At 50.4% G+C, this 21,065-nt stretch overlaps 1 protein-coding gene across 1 annotated transcript in view; it reads right to left on the bottom strand.

Annotated features, from left to right (window-relative positions):
• The window catches only part of EDARADD (EDAR associated via death domain), a 52,098-nt gene extending 31,716 nt beyond the window's left edge, over positions 1-20,382 (bottom strand). The window contains exons 1-4 of the mRNA XM_090263324.1: positions 20,331-20,382; positions 10,972-11,030; positions 7,677-7,716; positions 2,332-2,390 (exon numbers count right to left, since the gene is read on the bottom strand). Of these exons, the coding sequence (XP_090119450.1) occupies positions 2,332-2,390; positions 7,677-7,716; positions 10,972-11,030; positions 20,331-20,361 (189 nt within the window). The 5' untranslated portion in view covers positions 20,362-20,382. The remainder of the gene's footprint in view (positions 1-2,331; positions 2,391-7,676; positions 7,717-10,971; positions 11,031-20,330) is intronic.
• Between the last annotated feature and the right edge of the window lie 683 nt (positions 20,383-21,065).

Genomic DNA, 21,065 nt, shown 5'->3' with positions numbered 1-21,065 from the left:
AAGGAGTGTTGTCTTTACCACAAAGTGCCACGGGATTCTTTAAGCACAGGGAGTATTGTGTGCGCTGCTCCTCAGCAGGCCTGTGAGCTCTGCTGGGGACCCGTCTCCTCTCTCCCCCGCGAACAGCCAGCTCAGCTGGTCTCAACAAATACCAGCTGTCATAAATCAGAGGCACTCACACCCCGCTCGATGGGGTGTTGATTTTCAGTTTACACTAAAAGCGAAGAGCTCTTGACAGAATCTTGTCAGAGTTGTCAGACTTCAGTCTTTGACCTCCCCAACACCACTGTGTTCTTGCTTTGCACCATTCACACAAAGGAGCTAAAAGTCAGTCTTCATAGAAGAGGGTTTCAGTTTTTAAGTTATAAAAATCACTGAAACAGCAAATATTCAATAGCCTACAGAATATGCTTTCAGCTTGCTTTTAATGTCTGAGCTACAGAAAACGGAGTGTGGGTTTTTGTGTTGTGTGTGTGCATGTGGGTTTTTTTTTTTGTTTTTTTTTTAACGTTTCTACCCTAGTGAGTTTCCTTTGTTCTGACTGCCAAGTTGGTTTCAAAGACTCTTTCTGGATATCTAGCAGTTAGAACAAATCCTATAGATTATACAAAGAAATAACCAACTGAAGCAGCCAGGTACAAGCCTACTTTTTTTGTAGGAATGTAAGACATTCTATTTTAAAATAAAACTGAAATAAAAACTCAAATAGGTACCCCCCCTTTTTTCAGTTGATAAATATATTTTCATCTTCACATGGAAAAGAACTATAACACAAAAATTAGAAAAAACCCTAAACAGCATCCTAGCGTATATTCTGTACCTAATCTTAGATGGTTTGGAAAATCCCTAAAAGCAAACTAAACAATGCAGTATTCTTGTATCTTCAAGGTTGTCTATACTGTGTCACCAAAAAATGTGAAGAACAAAACTTTGGTAAACAAATTAAAAATTGTAAGAAAAAAAAAGGTACACATTAGGTTTACTGAAATATTTTACATTCAGTTCGTGCCAAAGTCATTCATTAGACCGTAATTCCAAGGAAAATGCTGAGTATCAAAATTAACAAGTAAGAATAAGATAGTCACAGTGGGTGACTGAAGGCCCCCAAACCAAAGTTAAAATAGCATCACTGAGGAGAGAGGAGAAGACGGGGAGGTGCGTAGGGAGCGGGGTGTAAACAGGTGTCGTCACCCCCGCTCCCCCCATCCTCATTCTTTTTTTTTTTCTTTTTCTTTTTCTCTTTCTCTCTCTCTCTCCCCCTCCCTCCCTCCCTCCCTCCCTCCCTTACTTTGTTTTATTTATCTATCTATCTATCTATCTATCTATCTATCTATCTATCTATCTATTTTTGGCCCCCTCCTAAGAACCCAATTGGAAAACATGCTAACATGTAAAGAAAAAAAAAAATAGCATCACTGACATCAAGAGAGCTGCATTTATAATTAGAATTGCTTGTTTTATCAACTGTATTGAATAACTTCACGTTACTACAAAGGTGATTTGGCTATCCAAGAATACCATTATTAATGATTTATTACAGACTGGTGTTTTACAAGTCAGACTAAACAGAACTTTAAATTTGTCTTGTTAAAAACTAACGTGGTATTAAGGGAGGACCAGGCCCAATCTTGAGGCAAGACATGCCTTTCGAGACCCTTGATGCTCCAAATTAAGCAGATGTGAGGTTTTGTGCAGTTTTGCTAATGAGCTTTGAGTGGGTCAAAGAGACGCACTGGACAGTACAAGGAGTAACTAAAGCACGCAGTGACCCAGAGAAGGTGCTGGAAGAAGGTACCTCAAAACATGAACAGTGGAGGAGTGACAGGCAATTTCAGATTATTTTGTACATGTTTGTCCTATCTGAAATTAAAATAACAACCATTCTTTTATAGCCAGACAATAATAAATTTATTTGCTTTTTGGAAAAAGACAATAAAAACAATACGTTAAAGACTTCTGCTATTTCAAAAAAGTAAAAGTTTCATAAAACATTTCAAAAATGTTATTAGACTATTGTTTTGTCGCAGTTTAATAAAAAGTTCCCACCCACTACTTGTGAAAGAACGCAACTCTCCTTTCTAAGTCACAGACAGTGATTACTTTTGGAATATAGGTATTTATTTCACAGAATGGATCCAAGCTACCACAGTGACTACAAGTAACATAAGTTCCATGGATCTGCTGCAATACTGGGATGCTTAAAGATCATTTCCAGACCTATTTTATTACCTAAAAATACTTTATTTTTAAAGCTCTAGGAGATAATTCCTTTAAAATTCCAGTTAGACTATGCATACCTGAGGGTAAACATATAATTGAAATTATTCTTACCTGATGTTGCACATCAGAATTCGTTGGGCAGTTCAAAGGAATTGGATCACACTCTTTAACTATAAAAAGAAAGAGACACAAAGCTTGGTGAAGAAAACGCAGTCCTCGGGCAGGGAGAGGCCTGATTAAGACTCCACAGGGCATGCGGCCTTGACACCTGGTAAGGTTAGGAGCCTGGATCATACCTGCCCCACAGAGGCCCCTTGTCACACAGCGCTCCTTACCAGGGGACCGGCACAGGCCCGGCTTACCCCTACATGGCGGGCTTCCATTCCTGGCCAGACCACAGAATTGTTCTGACACTATTCCATCCCCCCTCGGGGATTATTAGGGCCTGTGTCCCACAGCACCTGGCTGTTCCCTCTGTCCCCCAGCAGAGCCCCGAGTGGCCCTGTATGGCATGCAGTGTCCTTCGCCCCCACTGTGAGCACATGTGACTCAGAGACATCTGTCGATGTCACCTATCCAGTGTCAGGTGTCTTGTGCTTGGCCACCTCCATAACCCCAGGGCAGGGTCCCCTCCTCACAGACTGGGTGATGAGTAAGAGGCACTGAAAATACGTTCTCCTCTGATGCACAGATGGACATTATGTCAAATTCACTGTGTCATTCATCTGTCTGACATTTCATAAGCCCTTCGCAGAACAGACAGGGATTATGCTTGTCTTGCTAGTTCACCTCCTGAAAGTCACTCCCAGCCATCTGGTTCTCCTGTGACAGTGGGGACTGCCAGGGAGATCAAAGGAGCAGGACATGCCCATGAAACGTCCGTCTAACACCTTTCAAAATCCAGGGTCGGGGAAGACGTTTCGCCCTCGGGTCGTCCTACACGTGTTAATTTCATGGGTCCCCAACATGGGGTGACGGTTGCACAGATGTGTTCAAAAGCAATTTAGCTCCATCCGATTTTTATCTTTAACCTCAGAATTCCACACTGCACTCTAAACTTGAAAGCTGACAGAAATACAGTACGTTACAAAAGAAATGTTTGGTGTCATGTACATGTTTAGAGTTACAAAGCCTTACATAGAGAATCATTTAACTCAGGGCTCAAAAGTGAAGACCGAATGAAAGATTGATGCATCTGCTTACTTTTTACCTTCGTGAACATTCACTCACGTATTGTGCGCTGAGCTGGCTGCCAGGTTTGTTCAAATAAGGGTCTATCCTCTCTGCCTCCCGCACGATTTAAACTAAACGTGGTCTTTTACTGAGATTCTATGCGACATCTTTTAAGCTGGAGCCATGGAGACCCTGCCTCAGCTTGTGTTCCTCAAAATACAGTCCCCGGTCCTTTGCACCTGAGTCACCTGGGCTGCTTATGAGCAGTGCTGACTCCCAGGCCCCGTCCCAGGCCTTACCTGGCAACTCAGAGCCCCCTGAACTCTGGCACCTAACGAGCACCCAGCGGATTCCGATGCAGACTCAAGTGTGAGTCTTCACAGCAAAGAGTTACAGACCTGTGACTTCAGCCATGCAACTCCTCACAGTGGCTGGTGTCGTAATTGTCAACTCAGCATTTTTGTAAAAGTGGGGTATTTTCCCCACTACAATGATAACCTGAATTTACTTAAGTTGCTATTTAGCAACTTCTCTCATGTGATACCCCAAAAACTCCTAGGGTTATCTCCCTGTCCTTTGCTCCTTGCAAAAAAAAAAAAATTGCAGAACAGTCAACTTTGTATTCATGTCATAGTTTGGGAGAGGGGTTGGTATGTGGTTTATTATAACTATTATAACAGGAGGTCCCCCAGAGAGTCCTGGCCGAGGCGGGTGGGAGGGTGTGGGTATGGAATGACCAGGACCCAGAGCCACAGCAAATCATGCAAGGGGTCTGGTGCCCGGTTCCAAGTTTGAACAAGAAAACCTGTTCACAAAAGGCTGTCTCTGTGTGAGGTGAGGAAGCACAGGGGACACCGCAGGTCAGCTTGTTCGTTTTAGGCCAGGCATTTTTACTTCTCAATTATTTTAAAGATTTCCTTAGTATTTGTTTATTTTCTCCTTTTTCAAATTGAACTACTTACTTCTACATTTATTTAACAAATTGTCCTAAAAGGCCCCCAAATATCATCTATGCTTAAGTTCAAATTCCCCAAAATTATTAACAAAAAAATCAAGTCTACTTTACTTCTCTTTTAACTTCAAATTCACTATATAAACTTTTGAACAATAAAAGGAAAGAACGTTAACACCAGAAAAAATGAAGATGATAAAATGAGATATTTAGGTACAATTTCCCCCTCATAAGGAATAGTGACTCAAAAATCAGAATTCTTTTTCCAAAGACATTTTTCTCTCAAAATGTGGAGTCACATTCCCTTCAGAAGTCCTGAGCCAGCGTTTCTGGCAAGAGCCCAGGAGTTCTGTCCCATCTCACGTATATCAGTCCTGAGTTGAGCTCAGCACCTCAGATGCTCACAGAACACGTGTCCTACCAGAGACGAGGCCTGGCAGCGTGACCCCTGAAGTCCCTACAATCAGGGGAGGCGGAAGCTACACACTTGCTCCCAATGGGAAAACAGGCGAATAACATGTTTCACCTCAAAAACATGCTGATCACTAAAATTACACCTGATTTCACAGTTGATTTATGGTAAAACCACATTACTCAAAACCACTCTAGTTTGGACGGCATTAAGGAATTAGCTTTCTAGTGTCGATGAATGAAGCAGGAATATACTACAAGTATAATAAAGATTTTGTGAAACATGCTTAATCTGCTTAAGAAAATTAATTCTGAGGACTTTTCAACCATATGGAAACTGCTCAAACTAATTACAAATGCCTCATTTACTAAATACATAGCCTCCTTAAAATTCACTTAAATGTTGGAGTCTGAGTTTGTACTTAATGTAATTAGATAACATTTACTTTTAAATCTATAAATTAGTCTCTTCACTAATTCATAGGAGTTTCTTTCCCTAAAAAAAAAACTTCAATGAGAAAATTACCATAAACATTTCAGGATGATACTTACCCCTATTATGGTATGTTAAAAAAAAAACTAGCAGACATGAAGTTGTTATATTATTGAATGCAAATGTTGGAGTAAGTAAGTGTTTCAACTTCTGGACATGGTTCATTACATATAAGATGATATATTTCTTTGGAGATAAGAAATTATGTGCTTATTAATACTATTCCCACAGAAGAAAGATACAGCCACATTTCTTGTCAACTCACACTGTTTTAATTAAAGTTTTGTCACAAATTCTAGGAGAAACTCAATGGTGCAGTTACTGTGGTATCAGGGTGCTCAGCAGCAATCTTTTTCTTTCAAAACAGGAAATCTCATTCAAGGGTGATAAAGAAAAGATCTTCAAACAGATGGAACCATGACAGGCATCTCCTGAGTCACTGCATATCATTCTGTCTAAAATAGTGCCACTTTCGCCCTGGCTGGTGGCTCAGCTGATGGAGTGTCACCCCACACACCAAAAGGTTGAGGGCTCGATTCCAGTCAGCGTGAGTGTGGGAGGCAACTGATCGATGTCTCTCTCCCCCACCCCCAGCCCTCTCTAAAATCAATAGGCATATCCTCGGGTGAGGATTAAAAAATAATAATAATAATAAAATAGTCCCACTTTATGCCGCTCTGCTGTGAAAGCTTTCAAGAGTCCTTGACCCTGACTTCTCACAATTCTTTGGCCATGTTCCCTCCACCCATCTGAAGCTCGTGTGTGTCAGGCACCGTCCCAGACTCAGTCCACCCACTACTCACAAGCACTGGGAGGTGAACGCGCCTGTGTCCTCCCTGCGCTGCAGACGGGAACCTGAGACCTGGAGGCCTGCAGCCACCGCTGAGCCCACAAGGGCTGGTGGCATGGCTGGGTTCCGTCTCTCGTCTACCTGCGTCGCTGGCGGGCACACCAAGTGCTTGAGGCTTTCCAGCCTGGCTCTCAAAGTGCGGCCCAGATCCCGGCCACTTACTAAGCGTTAGAATGCAGGTTCCCTGGCCTGACCCCAGACCACCCATCGTGATTTCAGGGCAGCGGGACCTAGAATCTGCATTTTAAACAAACACCACACACTGAAGTCTTCAGCGCCACCCACGATCGCATCTTGTCTGTGCCTGGCCGCCGGGCTCGTGCCATGAGCTCTCCTGCAGGATGGGAGAACCACAGACTGGGGGACTCAGGACACTAAGAAGTCGTCCATGGGTGGGGGGACACCGAGCTCATCGGAGCCTCCTCTAATAGCCAGGAGTGGGGCTCACACACCGTCTTTCCTACAGCACTGCCATTCCTGGGACACGCACAGGAAGCACAAGCAAGAAAACTAATGGTGTAATTTCAGGGAGCGAGGGAAGAGTCTGGTGAGCAGGGGCTGGAGGGGAGGGAGCAGCTGGCAGAGCCCCGACTTAAGCCCAGGTGGGCTGTGGCAGGAGCTCCCACTTGCCGCCAGTCAGTGACCCTGTGACACCCGGCACTGCAGACTGCAGATGCTGCCGGGAACCCACAGCGTGTGCTAGGAAGTCCTCCCTCTCCAGGAAGCAGAGGATGTGGGGGGCAACTCTGCAGTCGGTCAGACTGACTGCTCCCCACCCTCCTCTCTGTGCTGTCAGCAGAGCACAGGGTAAAAGCTCCAGAGTTGCAACCAGCAGCCTGGCCCCCAGGAGGGGCACAGGCTTGCAGGCCGCCCCTGCAGGGGGACCGGGGCAGCAAAGGCCTCGCCCGCCTGTGGTCTCACCATCCCCACGCACCCGTGCGCAGGCTGGGAGCCAGAGCTGTTTTTGCTTTGGGGCCTGACAAGCAGCATTCCTGTGGTTTGGGTGGAAATGACGGTACACCTCCCCCTCCCCCACCCAATCTCAAGGCTCAGCCCTGGTGACCACAACTGATTCAGCGATGGCCACACAGCCAAATGCTCATGCCGCTGCTGTGGGGGAAGGCCCCTCTCTCTCCACCATGGCGAGCAGCACCACGTGGAAGCTAACGGAGTCAGGGACCATCTCCCCACCACGTGGGGAAAGCCTGCCCAGAAAAGAAGACAGAGCGGGAGAGAGGGAGCCTGCGTAGCCCTTCAGAGGCCTGCACCTCGCTGCACCCCAGACCTTAAGCCAGGAAGTCTCTCCCTGCTTCTTAAAACTGAATTGAGTGAGGTTTCTGTCCCTTGCAACCCAGAGTCCTGGGTATCATCATGTTATGCCCGTGAAAAACACCATAGGAATTTCATGTATAATGTTATAAATTAATTTATAGATTTTAATAAGAAGATTCATGCCTGAGATAATCATCAGAAAAAGCCACTTATGATCTTAAATAATGAAAAATTACTTTTACCAGTGCTTCATTCAAGACATTAACATAATCATAAGTTCAAGCACTTATGTTAACTGTACATACCTTTAGGGAGTCCCGTATCTTGAATAGGATATTTGTCTGACTGTAGAAACCAACAAAAGAGGAAAGTTATTTTTAAACGCCACAGTCAATTATAAGATCAAAGTAAAAAGAAAGCTTTGTCTTGGGAAAGTCATGATTTTAATCTAAAACTCTGCACGTTGTTAGCCTCGGACGTATCATTAGGGCTGACCCAGAGCTTGTTCGTATTCTCCACCTGGAGAAATGAAATTGAGGCTGACGAGAAGTGAATGCTGGACATGAAACAGAATAAGCCTTCCTAATTTCCTGAGCTCTGACCACTACACCACACTTCCTCTCCTGTCGGCAGCGTTAATTTCCTGCAGTTTAAAACCGAGGAGCAGTCGTTTTCATGAATTATGGGGACACACCCAGTTCTGTCCCACCATTTCTGTGGCATTTGTTTGAGTCAACAAGCGTGTGTCCTGGGACCCGGGTTCAAATGGGAACCGTCTCATCGGCTGCACAAAGACCCGCAGACCAACCAGGGACCGGGAGCAGCCGTGCGGCACCTTTGCTGAGGGCTGCGCGGTGACCGGGTCCTACCACAGCACGGGCTCTTACAGCCACGCACTCCTGTGCTGGCACCTACAAGCACGCAGGTATCTACTGTTCTGGAAATGCTGGCTTCAGATGGCACGACTGGTCGTTCTCTGCAGCCTTCCACGAGAAGAGTGGCAGCGTGCCCGGGGTCCCCACCCGGGCCCCCAACCCAGCGGAGCTCCCACCGTCCCCGCGTCCGGGCCGCTGGCCCCGCTGCCCTGCAGCCAATCTGGGCTGCACCTTCCAACCCTCCTGTGGGCCTTACCCACGTCTTCCTTAGACAGAGGCGAAAAGGAAACAAATGTGGAACGAAGGCTTTTGTTTGAAATGCCTTTCCTTGGGGTGTCTTTGGAGCCAGGCAGTAAAGTTGCAGGATGTCTAGAAGCGCCCCAACCCCTTTCCACAAAAGCAATCAGTCAATCAATCAATCATCAATCACAGAGAACATAAAAGTCAGTCTTCCCCAGACTAAACCCTTCTCAACACTCTGCTCCCTGGAAAAACACACCTGTGTCACAACACTTCCCAGGCTCTTTGTACAGCATTTGTCTGGTTTGTCAGAGAGACAAGGGAAGGGGCCCAAACTTTGAGCCGGTGTTAACTAAGCATCTACAAGTCTGCGTGAATGGATACACAGGCTGGGGCGCGGGCAGGTTTCCTGGAGAGAGTGACAACTGAGCTAGGCCGAGGGGGTGCCTGGGACGAGGATGACCGAGGGGAAGGACGTGGTGACTGCAGATAGCGGCACAGAGGAGCAAGGCCAGGGGCGGGCAGTGGCGTGGCAGGTGTGGCAGACTGGCCAGAGGGAAGCAGAGATGCCCGCGGAGGCAGGAGAGGAAGACGGGGGTGGATACGACACAATGGGGCCAGTTACAAGGAGGCCCTGGGAGGAGGCAGAGGGGTCAGGCAAGAGCTGAGTGCATCAGACCCTGCCGCCTGCCTGTGCCCCACTCTGCACAGGGGGACAATGGTCGACACAGTCCTGCGTGAACTCAGACTAGCAAGCAACAATCCAGCACAGAAAGCAGGGACGGTCACCAGAAGGGAGCACCCGAAGGCCCTGAGGCAAGGCGAAGGAGGCTGCGTCATCGGGGAACACTTGGTCCCACGGGGAGGGCCAGGAGTTCATCAGCTGAGGAAGCAGGGAGGGAACAGCGTTACAGGCACCCTAGGAAGGTACGGGGGTCAGGGGTTATCTGAGGAGCAGCCAGTAGCTGCTCACGACTGGCTCTCCAAGGAACGGTGACCTCACCTGACACACCATGCAGCCTGATTTGACCCTGGAGGCGGCAGGAATGTTATGGCTGAACTGTGTTCCTGCCCTGCTCCCCCTGCAAGGTGTGTGGAAGTCCTAACCCCCAGTACCTCGGAATGTGACCTCACTGGAAATAGAGTCGTGTAGATATAATTAGCTCAGATGAAGTCATCCTGGAACAGGTGAGACCCATGAGACCCACGTCCTTATATGAGGGGAGAGACATACACAGACACACAGGGAGAGGACGGCCTCGTGCTAAAGAAGAGAGAACGGAGTGACGCAACCCAGGGACACTGGGAATGCCCGCAGCCGCCAGAAGGTGGAAGGGGCCAGAGGACTCTCCCCTGGGGGCTTCGGAGGGAGCACAGCCCTGCAGACACCTGGCTCTTGGGCACCTGGCTCCAGAACGGTGGGTCAGCACATTTCCGCAGTTTGAAGCCCTTCAGCCTGTGGCACTGTGGCACCGCAGCCCTAGCGAAGTCACACAGTGGAGCCTCAGAAGATGCACACTGAGAAGTGATTAGGGGCCACTGGAGGTGAGGAGGAGGAGAAGGAGGAGGAACAGTTCTGAGCGAGGGAGACCTGGGGCCAGGGGAGTGAGTGGGGACGGAGGTAACCACAGGCAGGGCAGTGGGAAGGGTCTGAACACAGGACCACAGCGGCATTTGCCCTGAGTGAAGATAATGGATCTGTTCCTCCTAAATGCCACTGGGTGTCACAGCTCGATCCCCTTCACTGTCCCTCTCAGCACGGCCGTAAACACGGACACCGCAGGTCTTCGCGACACCAACGGGCCCCGTACCCACTAGATTTAAAGACACTGAATTTTACTGCACTAAATGCATTTGATGTCATTAACTACACTAGGCACAGGAACACTGGTCCCCTTGTCATGGCATGCACAGCAGAGCAGGGGACCCCAGACAAAGCCGGGCAGAGTGAGGATGCAAGTACGTGCCCCACGGTCTCCCAGGTGGATGCAGAGCCACGTAGGTGAAGGCCAGGTGTTAGTCCCTCCTGGGCTGCTTCCAGGTTGGGCAGCTGCCCTCACACCCTGGGCCTGTTTCATCTACAAAACGAGCACTGCCCACCTTCCAGGGAGGCTGTGGGGACTCAGTCACCAGAAGGTGGTCCTATGTTTTCCTTCCATCTCAAGTTAGATATTTTGCAGAAGGGATAACTAAACAGAGACAGCCTAGAAGGGAGACGTGTAGACAAAGACCTTTCATATCTGAGAAGGTCACTCCTGCCAGGTGTCAAAACAAGAACTGACTTTAAGCCACTCCCACTGCGGAGAAACCCAAAGCTTCTCATGGCCACAGAGATTCCCATGATAAGGGAACTTATCTTGGGAAAATTTCATTTCGGGGTTTCTGATCTTGGTGGTAATACTGAGTAATAAAAATAATGTAAAGAAATAACAAAGGGGGAAAAGAAAAACCCAGTCATCACCCACGGGTGGAATCTGTAACCTACCACGGTGAAGGACAAAGTGCTGGGGTCTGTGTCTTCCACGGGCTCCTCCGCCATGTGACCTGCAGAAAAACAAGTGCAGAAAGTTATCTTTAATGGGAAAGCACTGACGTGTCCTTCGATAGCTGCCTTCACGCAGGTGCAGGCTACCGTTATCAGGCTGAGAAAAACAATTCCAGTCATCAGTGGAGACTAAGCAGGGATGGGTCAGACTGCATCGGAAAGAGACTAAGAGGAACAACTTAAAAGAAAACCCATATCTGCAACAGTTTATTTATAAACATCTACAAACACTCAGAGTTAACCGATGACCACAAATCACGCCGAGAGAACGCGAACAACTCTCCTGCACACTGGACTTGGTTGTAACTTAGTTGGCACTTCTGCTTCTTCCCTGTTTCCTGTTCTTCTGCAATCCCCCTTTATCGTATTAAAATATTAAGTGTCTGAATGTGTCTCCTGTGAGTCAGAAATACTCACAGCATCTTTATCAAGCAAAAAGTTAAGGAATTTAATGAGGAAATGCAGAAAACTGAACAGACAACCACTAGATCTTATGAATTTGTACAAATTAGAAAAAGTTCCCCCTTTCTAAAACACTTTACAAAACACCTGCCAGAAAACTATCTTACTAAATGACCATGTCTGTAAAACCATCTTAATAAAGACTATCTGCTTGAGAGGGATCCTTGGATTGGCAGCATGTGGCCTGCAAAACCCTACGTGACAGCCTCAGCCAGCCAAGGGCCAGCTTCCACATTCTCCCCAGTCCTTACGGGTTAGACACTGTGCACCAGGCCCTGGGTCCTGGGACGTACGTCTCTAGGGACCCAAACAAGCAGAGCAGGACTCTTGGTTGAGATAATGTGTAGGCAGAGGTTTCCCATCTGAGAGTGGCCTTTCTACAGTTCCTGACAATGCCAAAGGAGAGCGGTGTGACGGGAACATCTGACTGTTTCATGACACACTACAGTCACTAGAGGGATTAAGGGGGTGACCCAACAAGTGGGGTGAATACGAAAGGTGTTGCCAGCATCCTCCCATGGGGCAGGGACAGCCGTCTGCAGCTTCATGAGCAGAGCCCAGAGGTGGCGAGACCATGTGTGGGAATGCGCGGAGGGCTAGCTCCGGTCCCCGCGTCCCAGCCCCAGCAGAGACTATGACTTGTGCCCGGCACAGGAGCAGAGGGCTGCCGGAGTTCAGGGTCTCCTCAGGCTTGGGCAAGGAGAATATCGATTCCCACCCTGATGCACTAAAAATTCTAGGCCTCACTGTCGCAGATTCCTGTGTGACCCAAAGGAGGGAGCCAGGCCCCCAATTCAGACTGAAATGGCATTCCTGCCAGCCCAGTAGAATATAGACTCAGATTTGGATTTAAATCAACATAAAGAAAATGAAACTGTTGTTAACTGAGCTGAGTTTACAGTACTGCTGAAGCCCACGTAACAGGCAATTAATCACAACCGAGCACTCTGGTCAATGACACGGAAACACAGGACGAGCACAGACCCTGTGAGGAGGTGGGGGCAATGGGAGGCGGGGGAGAGGAGCCTGCGGAGGGAGTCCCATGTGCGGCTGCTGGCCAGGAGGACCAGCTGGCAGGAGACGCATTCTAGGCAGAGGGAACAGCATGGGCAAAGGCCTACGGAGGGGAAAGGACTTGACAGTGTGCTTCCCACAGGTCCCGCCAGCCACCCTCTGGGGCTGGATGGGCAGAGAGAGGGCAGAGGGAGCCACCACTGAGTGGCCTCAGGCCCTTCGTCCCTCCTCCTGTCACAGCCTTCTCCCCACTGCTCCATTTTCACGGAAGCACACTTGGCTGATAGCACTTTAAAGCACTGCCCACCAGGGGGGCAGTACTGGAACAGGTACGAACAATGGAGTTTCAGGTCAGGCTGTGCAGCTCCGGGGTGCTGGGTGGGGGGCCTAAACGACCCCGACAGCATCCTGGGCAGCCATGCCCACTGTGTCCACGATAAGCTAGTCCTGCTTCCTACACACAAGTTAGTAGGAGAGGAAGGAAAGAGAGACGCCGAGGAAAACGGGGGAGGTGGTTCGGAGGCAGAACTGCACCAAAGGCAGCAGGACAGCTAACAAACAGGACACCTAACAGGAAGGCCCCTGGGCCTGCGCCGTGCCTGCGTCCTCATCACATGCCAGAGGGCCAGCGGTCCGGCCTGGGACAAGCCCAGCGGTGTGACCTCCGATGGCTCGCAGAGCTGCTAGCAGCCTCAGGCTCGTCCTCTGTAAGGTGGGGGGTCCCGGTCTCGGTGCCCACACTCAGCGGATCACAGTCACGGTGGTCAGTTTGGGGAACCCCAGGTGGAATGAACTCTCCATGCCCCGTGGAGCTAGCGGGCCGAGGTCTGTGATAGCTCGGTGTGTCCCAGAGGGCTCTGAGCTGAACAGGAAGACATGGGCGGGTGACAACAGGGCTTTTAGGTGCCCAGGTTCTTCTCTGGTCTGAAATCTGGGCATAAATGGAGGTGCAGTTGGGAGGGACGCAGAGTTTAGGTTTTCTATTTTCTGGAGCATGAGAGCAAAGTGAGAGGGCCATTGGGAAAGGCACCGTGTTCCGGCGGCAGGGGCAGCGCGTTCGGGTAGCAGAAGCTACTATTTTATCATTTTCATTCCTGTGACGGTATCGGCCTCTGGCTGAGCGGTTACTTGCAGCAGGACTGATCCCGGGTGTCTGAGGCCGGCCTGGAAGTAGCAAGTCCTAGTTTTTCCAAGAGCTCTTAGAGCTATGTGTTCACAATATTAGTAAGTATAAAATCCAGTGGTTTATTTAAAAGGTTTAAAATGTTTATTTTCACAGGCCCCAGGGAAGAGGCTGAGCCGCCAGGCAAGGCCATGGTATCAGATGGGACACGGGGCGCAGAAAAGCCGAACAGAAAGGAGACCATGCACGCTCCGAGGTAAAGACCAGCAGCCCCGGCAGGGCCAGGGCCTCCCTCCCACGCCCGGCTGCCACGCTGCAGTCTCGGGCCACGCTTCCTCCCTCCGCTGCCGCCACTCCCTGGATGGGTCACTCTGAACAAGGGGGTCACCAAGTAAAAAAGAAAAAAACCCAGAACTTGGCGTCAGGTTAATCCAGAGACTATCAGGTCCTGGGAAAGTTGATCTACAGAGCTGAAGCTCAGGGCAGGTTGGGGTCTCCTGGGAGTAATAGGAAGCACTGGGCTGGGGTGATGGCAGTGTTCCGAGTACCGCCAGCATACAAAACATGGAAAGACATACATACATGTTCTTGGTTAAGAAGAGTAAAAACTATAAAGGTGTGTTTTTACACTAGCTTGTAAGCTTAACCTGTTCTTAACCGCTAAGAACTATGTGAGGGCCAGGTCAGTAAATAGAGTTGGACTTTTTATGGTGGGGGTAGGGAGAGACAAGTTCTTAGTTTACATGAAAAAATAAAACAAAAATTTCTCAAAAATAAGCTACAGCAATTAAATGTTTGATCCTAGCATAGACTTAGGAAACAGAACGGAGAATCGAGAATGAGACCCAAATGCCTATGGGAATAAAGAAAATATAAAGAAATACACATGGCATAGATCACCCCCACATGCTGGCAGCTAACTGACCAAGGGGATGCCATTGCTGGCGGGGAGGATGATGTTTCATTTACGTGAGCAGCTTCTGAGGAGCTCCTCCAAGGCACGAGGGGAACCCACGGTGACCCGGTGCCCCAAAGAGGGCGCCTGGCCTGGCTCTGAGGCCTCAGGTGACAGCAAGGAGGCGGGCTGCACAGTCATTCATCGCTCTGGGCACCACGCCCCTCCTCTGCAACACTTGGGGATGAACAGCGAGCCTCCACGTGCCTGCCGGCTTTCAAAGTCTAGCAGTGACGAGGCCTGGCTGGGGGGTCAGTTGGTTAGAGCGTGGTCCTGATACGCCAAGGTTGTGGGCTGAATCTCCAGCCAGGGCACATACAAGAAGCTACCAATGAATGCATATGTAAGTGAAACAACAAATCGATGTCTCTCTCTCTCTCTCTCTCTCTCTCTCTCTCTCTCTCTCTCTCAAAAAAATTTTTTAAAAAGCAGTCCATGAGTGGTAGTGGTGAGTAGTGGCCTGGCAGGTTAGAGGGCACCTCCAGGTTGAAGGTCACCGTGACATAAGAAGCCCTGTTCACAGCACTTACTCATCACCCATGAGTATGTCCACGTGCCTCATCAATAACATGTACAGCTCCCACTTACCTGGTGCCCACCTGTGCTGCATGGTTTGCACAGTCTCAGTTCATCCTTAGGGTAACTCTGAGAAAGACACAAGTGTCCCCCTTTTTACATACTGAGTGCCCAAGGTCACGGGGTAGTGGAAGAACCAGAATTTGGATCTGGGACTTCCTGCCTATTTCCCACTACCTTCAGGGTTCGTGCACAGACTCTCCTGGAAGACCGTGTCTGAACTTCCCTTTTGTTAGGGTACCTGCCACACTGGGTTAGAGCCCTCTCTAGTGGCCTCATTCTGGCTTAAGTCTGTCAAGACTATTTCTTAAGAAGGTCATGTTCTAAGGCACTGGGGGGTTAGGATGCCAACAAAATTTGGTGGGGAGAACACAGTTCAACACATAACTGTCCACTCTCTGGCTCCCCAAATGCATGTCTTTCCCACGTGTAAATTACATTCACTCAACACCTCCCCAGATCATTCCAGCATCAGCCTCAACACACAATCTCATCCACTCATCATCCACTCCCAGGCCCACATCCCATCACCTGCAGAGTCAGGACCTCTCAGGTGCTGTAGGAACAGCGAGGGCACCTGCAGCCTCCCCAGCAGGAATAGCCTCAGGGCACCCGGCAAGGCTCCAGTGAGCTGCCAGGCAGCCACACTGTCCCGTTCTGACACCTGTGTTTACAAGTCACACGAGACAAAGGCCCATAGTCGCTCGCGACAGTTGCTCCAAGAATGTTCAAAGATCTGCTTTAACGGTGTCCTTACAGAGAAAGCAGAGGGAAACGGGCCAGAGTTCCCCAAATTCCCAACATCTTGAGCCAAAAGGGGGTGGGGCTTTTGTGCTTTCTAGTGAAGAATTAAAGGCGATTCTTTGACCTTGTGATTTCTTGGTTAATGAATTTCTCACGTTATTCTTTGTGTCGGAGGGCAGTTCCTTTTTGCCTCACAGCTGTTTGCATTACTGATGATAAGGACTGGGGATGCTGACCAGGCTGAGGGTCCCAAAAGCTCTCTGAGCAACCCACACTGGATGTTCCTCCTCTCTGTCTCCTTCGGCAGCCCCGTCACCCTCAGAGCTCAGAGCAGGGGCTGAACAAGCTGAGGAAGGACCAGGGATCAAGCCAGGGGGCACCTGTCAGTCCTGCCAGAAGGGCCTCAGAGGAAAGAGTCACAGAAGGAGATTCAGATGAGGGTAGAGAGAAGACTTAAAAAACACAGGCATTAAAAACACATTACGAACAGGAAAGAAATGAAGTGGGCATCGGAAAAGCCCACAGGGAGGGAGAGGGAGGGGATGGAGGGGAGGCACGGGAGGACAGGGAGAGTGACCACAGCCCTTCACCCCCCTGCTGGATCTGGAGAACAACTGGCTGGTCCAGCTTTTCAAACATGGGTGCTGCTTGCAGCGTTTCCCTGGAGTCCTGCTCCTTCCTGCTCCGTGTTCTGGGGGGGGGGGGGGGGGGGGGGGCGGGGGGACGCGGGGCGCCAAGTGGCACCTCGCAGCCATCTAAGCACACAGGGGGGCTGGAGGGGCAGTGACAGCTGAGCTGCCACCCAGGGGGTGTCCTGAGCTGGTTCCTAGAGCCAGGCGGGGTGAGGGAGGGGTGCGGTGCCGAGGGGACAGTGCTCATGGCCACGGGCCGGCTCACTGCAGGGATGGCACCTCCTCACCCAGCCTCACAAAGCTGCTGGCTCTTTGTCTTCACTTGTGTGTGATTTTATTCACGTGTGACAGGCACTCCTGCCCCCTCCCTGCTGGCCGCACTGTGACCAGCATTTCCTCCTCTGTGACCTCAGCTATCCCATCAATTTTCTTTGTAAAAAGGTGTTGATTTAATTAAGCTCATAACGGAGCACAATCATGTACACACGCCTTTGTTACGTGCCTGTGGATATGCAAACGTCTTTTCTAACTGGACAAGGTCACCTCAGCTCACTTATCTAACCCAGTGAATGAGCTCCTAGGAGTTTGAAGCATGTGTGGTTACATGGTCTCTTTCACCCTTCACTGAGGTGGTGGGTGCGTAGCCAGCTCTTACTCTCTGCTGGGTGCTGCGCAGGTGTCTCTGGTACCTGCAAAGCAAAGCAGATGTGTGCTCTGTCCAAGCACATCGAGTCTAACGGGGGAGGGGCGGTGGCACGTGCTCGAGAAGGAAGGTCTAGGGCACATGCGAGTGTATGATGTGGGGCTTGATCTACATGACTTTTGAACTGAAACCTGAAGGAGGTAAGTGGAGGGGGTCAGGCAAAGAGAGCCTTGCGGGCAGCAGGAACAACCTGTGCAAAGGCCAGGAGGCAGGAGGTACAAGGGCACGAAAGGAAACACAAGGAGGCAGCGTGGCTGCAGGACAGAGGGCAGCCGTTGGCTCAGGGGCCAGGAAGAGACCAGCTCACAGAGGCCATGTAAGGACTGAGGACTTGCTGGAAATGCGGTGCAGGCTTCTAAGAGAGATATGACCGAATATGAGTCATGTTAAAAAGGTCACTCTGGCCACCTTCTGCTGAGGGGTCAGCAGAAGGCATGAGTGGGTGCGGAGCATGAGCTGGGAGATGAGCGTAGGACAGAAACCTAGTGTGGGACGGGGAAGTGAAAATGCCATTTACCACGTTCCACATATCAGTACCATACGTGGCTTCATTCCAGAAGTAGAAGAGGGGCGTGGGTGTGCCCTGGAGGTTACAGAATCTAAATGGGACAGTCAAGGGGAACTCACGTTTAAATCCATTTTAAATGGCGGCACCCTCTTACTGACAAATTCCAGAGTGGGCGTGGACATGAGGACATCTTTCAGATGCCTGAATATGTTCCTCAGCATCCCTGCAAGTGACAAGGACATCTCTACCTTAGAAGTCTCTCCTCTCTTTGTAGGAGCCAAAAGGATTTCTCCTCCAGGGGCTGCTTCTCCAAGTCAAGGAGACATCCCTTCCGTGGACACCGTGCTGTAATCATATCCTCACTCTGCCATCACGCCACACGTGCTGGGATTTCCAAGCGCCCTGTTTCCAGGTTGGGAGCCCGGGTCTGGCTGGGCCAAGCCGACTCAGAGACCATCACAGAATCTTACTGTCATCGAAGGTCATAGTGGCCACCGTGCTGGCCTCGTCACACTGCTGACTCACTGAGGATTTTTACACACTGTGAGAGGAAGCTGTGTTTCCCAGCACCACCTTCCCTGGAGCCAGGCGCTCGGGAGGCGGAGGGGCACCAGCAGATTTTACACTCATCCCCATTCAGTGGATCCCTGTGAAGGCCTTTTTGAATTCCCCTCACCATCATTTAATGAGACCCGAGACCACTGTTCGCAGAGTCGGGCCCAACACCCCGTGCACCTTGCCAGTCAGGTTCTCAGACAGGAGGTGCATGTGGAAGTGAGAGTGGGATGGGGAGTGGGAGGGCTTCTCCCTTTGAGTCCCCTTCTGTTTTCTCAAACAATGGGCAAGGGTGGGGGCTATCCAGACAGTGTATTGTCCATCTCCCACGGAGACAATGTTTACCATTCCCCACTTGAAAAAGAATTAGGTCTTTCTTCAAAATGTCCAGAAACTCGCCCAAACCCAGCACATCACCATGCCGGTGTGGCTGTCAGAAACTGTCTCCTCCTAACTGCTCAAGCCACAGATGAATGATGGAACATCCAAGCTCAGTCCCTGCTCCAGCTCAAGAAATACTGGGTTGGCCAAAAAGTCCATATGTTTTTTTCCATAAAATAAAAGACACATTTTCTATTTTCACCAATAACTTAGTTGAGTTGGATATTTTGAGCATGTCAGCTATCTCCCACTACTGGCTTCTCGTGGGTAGAGGCCAGGGTGCTGCTAAACATCTTCAATGCATAAGACAGCCCCACAGCAAAGAATTATTTGGCCAAAATGTTAGTAGCACCAAGAAACTTCGCAAACCACTTCTGACATGTTTGATCAGTCAGAGCACCTTCTTACATTGCACGAATCTTTTTTTTTTTTTTTCATTTCAGTTGCATTTTTTACTTTTCTTGCGTATCTTCTTCTGTCTTCAATATTAAAATGGCTGCACAAAAATTCAATTTCCACAAGTTTCTTTAAAAATGCACACTGAGGCCTGGCTGGTAGGCTCAGTGGATTGAGCGCCAGCCTGCGAACCAAAGGGTCACTGGTTCAATTCCCAGTCAGGGCACATGCCTGGGTTGTGGGCTAGGTCTCCAGTTGTGGGCACACAAGAGGCAACCACACATTGATGCTTCTCTCCCTCTCTTTCTCCCTCCCTTCCCCTCTTTCTATAAATAAATTTAAATTTTTTTTAAATGCACGCTGACATGAAAGCTGTCACAATATAATTTAACAAAATTGTTTTGAATGAAGTTAAAGACAACTAAGCACTACTAGAGCCATCCTACAGAGGAAAAAAAGAAGTGGAAGACTTTTTGGCCAACCCAATAGAATAGGAAACACGTTTACCTAAACAGTTATAAGTGGTTCTGCACCTGGGTATGTGGTCTCCCCCTCTTTCCAACCTCCACAAAACTAGAAGAGCCTCCATGCACCAAGTGTCCATCATTCATTCATTTGTGTCCAGGACATTCACGGGGGTTGCCCCGTCGTGGAAAAGCAAGGGCAGAGAACCTCCTGGAAGACGAGGCCTGAGGAGGATTTTAGATGCAAGTAACACTGGACAACAACCCAGACTCTGGCCTTAGGTACAAACACGGTATTTTAAAGCAGGACGGGACTACAGGCCCATCCAATCAAAGGCCCCACAGCTGGGCTCCCACAGGTGGACCAGGGTCTTGATTTGGGGATGCTAGTTTATGAAATAGCTCGAGGGCCAATATTTAGAGCAAACCCATTTAATACAAGTGAAGTGAGAAGAGAAATGCGGCCTGGGAGAGGGAGGAAGAACAGAGCCGGGAGGAAAAGGGGAATCCGCCCCTAGCGCTCTTCTCTGCCAGGGGTTGGAGGGACTTGTCCCAACCTGGCGGCGGAGTCCAGAACAAAAGCGCTGGGGAGGTGGGAAGCGGCAGGCGCGTCTGGAGCACGCGTGGGTGATGGGGGCAGGGCCGTGGAGGGACCTCCTACCGCTGTCCCCTGCCTGCCCCGCGCCGACCCCGGCCGGGCGCGTCTCGCGGGTCACGCAAAGCTCAGCCCCGACCCCCCCGCGGCCGGGCGCCTCCAGGTGAGCCCGCGGCGCGGTGCCACTTTACCTGCGTGCGGAGGGTCGTCCGGAGAAGCCATGGGGGCGGGTGGGGAGACGCGCTCCCGAGAGGGGCTGGTGGCCTCGGGACGCGAGGGAGCGCACGGCGGGGACCGAGAGCCCTGCGATGCGGACGCGCGGAGCTCACGCTGCAGCCCTGCGCCCCTCCTCCAGCTCCCTCCCGGCGCCTGCTCCTCCTCTTTCTCCTCCTCCTCCCGGCTCACTGCAGTTCCTCCTCGCGCTCACTTCCTGCTCGGGCAGCTAGCGGAGCCCGTTGTCTGTACGTCCTTGGTCCCTCCTGCAGCAGGCGGGGCGGGCGCTCGGAGGGCCCGGGGACCGGTGCGTCCCAGCTCGCTGTCCCTCCTGCCCGCGCTCAGGTCCCGGGGCAGGTCCCCCAAGCTCGCGCGGTTGCTGCCCGGACGGGCTGCGGCGGCATCAGCATTAAACCCGCACACCCGCCAACGGGCGCGCCGGCCCGGGCGGAGATGCCCGCGGGCGATCGCGGCGGACCTGCGACCGGATCTTCGGGCGCACTAAGCCGCTGCGGGACGGCGCGCCGGTATCTCTGTCTGGATTTCTCTGGCTTTAGTTGCTGCGTGACGAGCGCTACACAGACAGCGGGATAGTCACACGGCGGACTCACACGGTTCTTAAAAAACAACCGCTAGCTTTTTATTTAAAGAGATGTTAACACCGATGACTTACGTGAGCACAGACTGGGACCGTTTCCTTAGCATATACAGAG

This window comes from Furipterus horrens, unplaced genomic scaffold (assembly GCF_987537825.1).
Source record: "Furipterus horrens unplaced genomic scaffold, mFurHor1.1.pri manual_scaffold_15, whole genome shotgun sequence".
Taxonomy (NCBI): Eukaryota; Metazoa; Chordata; class Mammalia; order Chiroptera; family Furipteridae; genus Furipterus; species Furipterus horrens.
The sequence above is the reverse complement of the archived record's forward strand: the minus strand, read 5'-3'. Positions and strand labels throughout refer to the sequence as shown.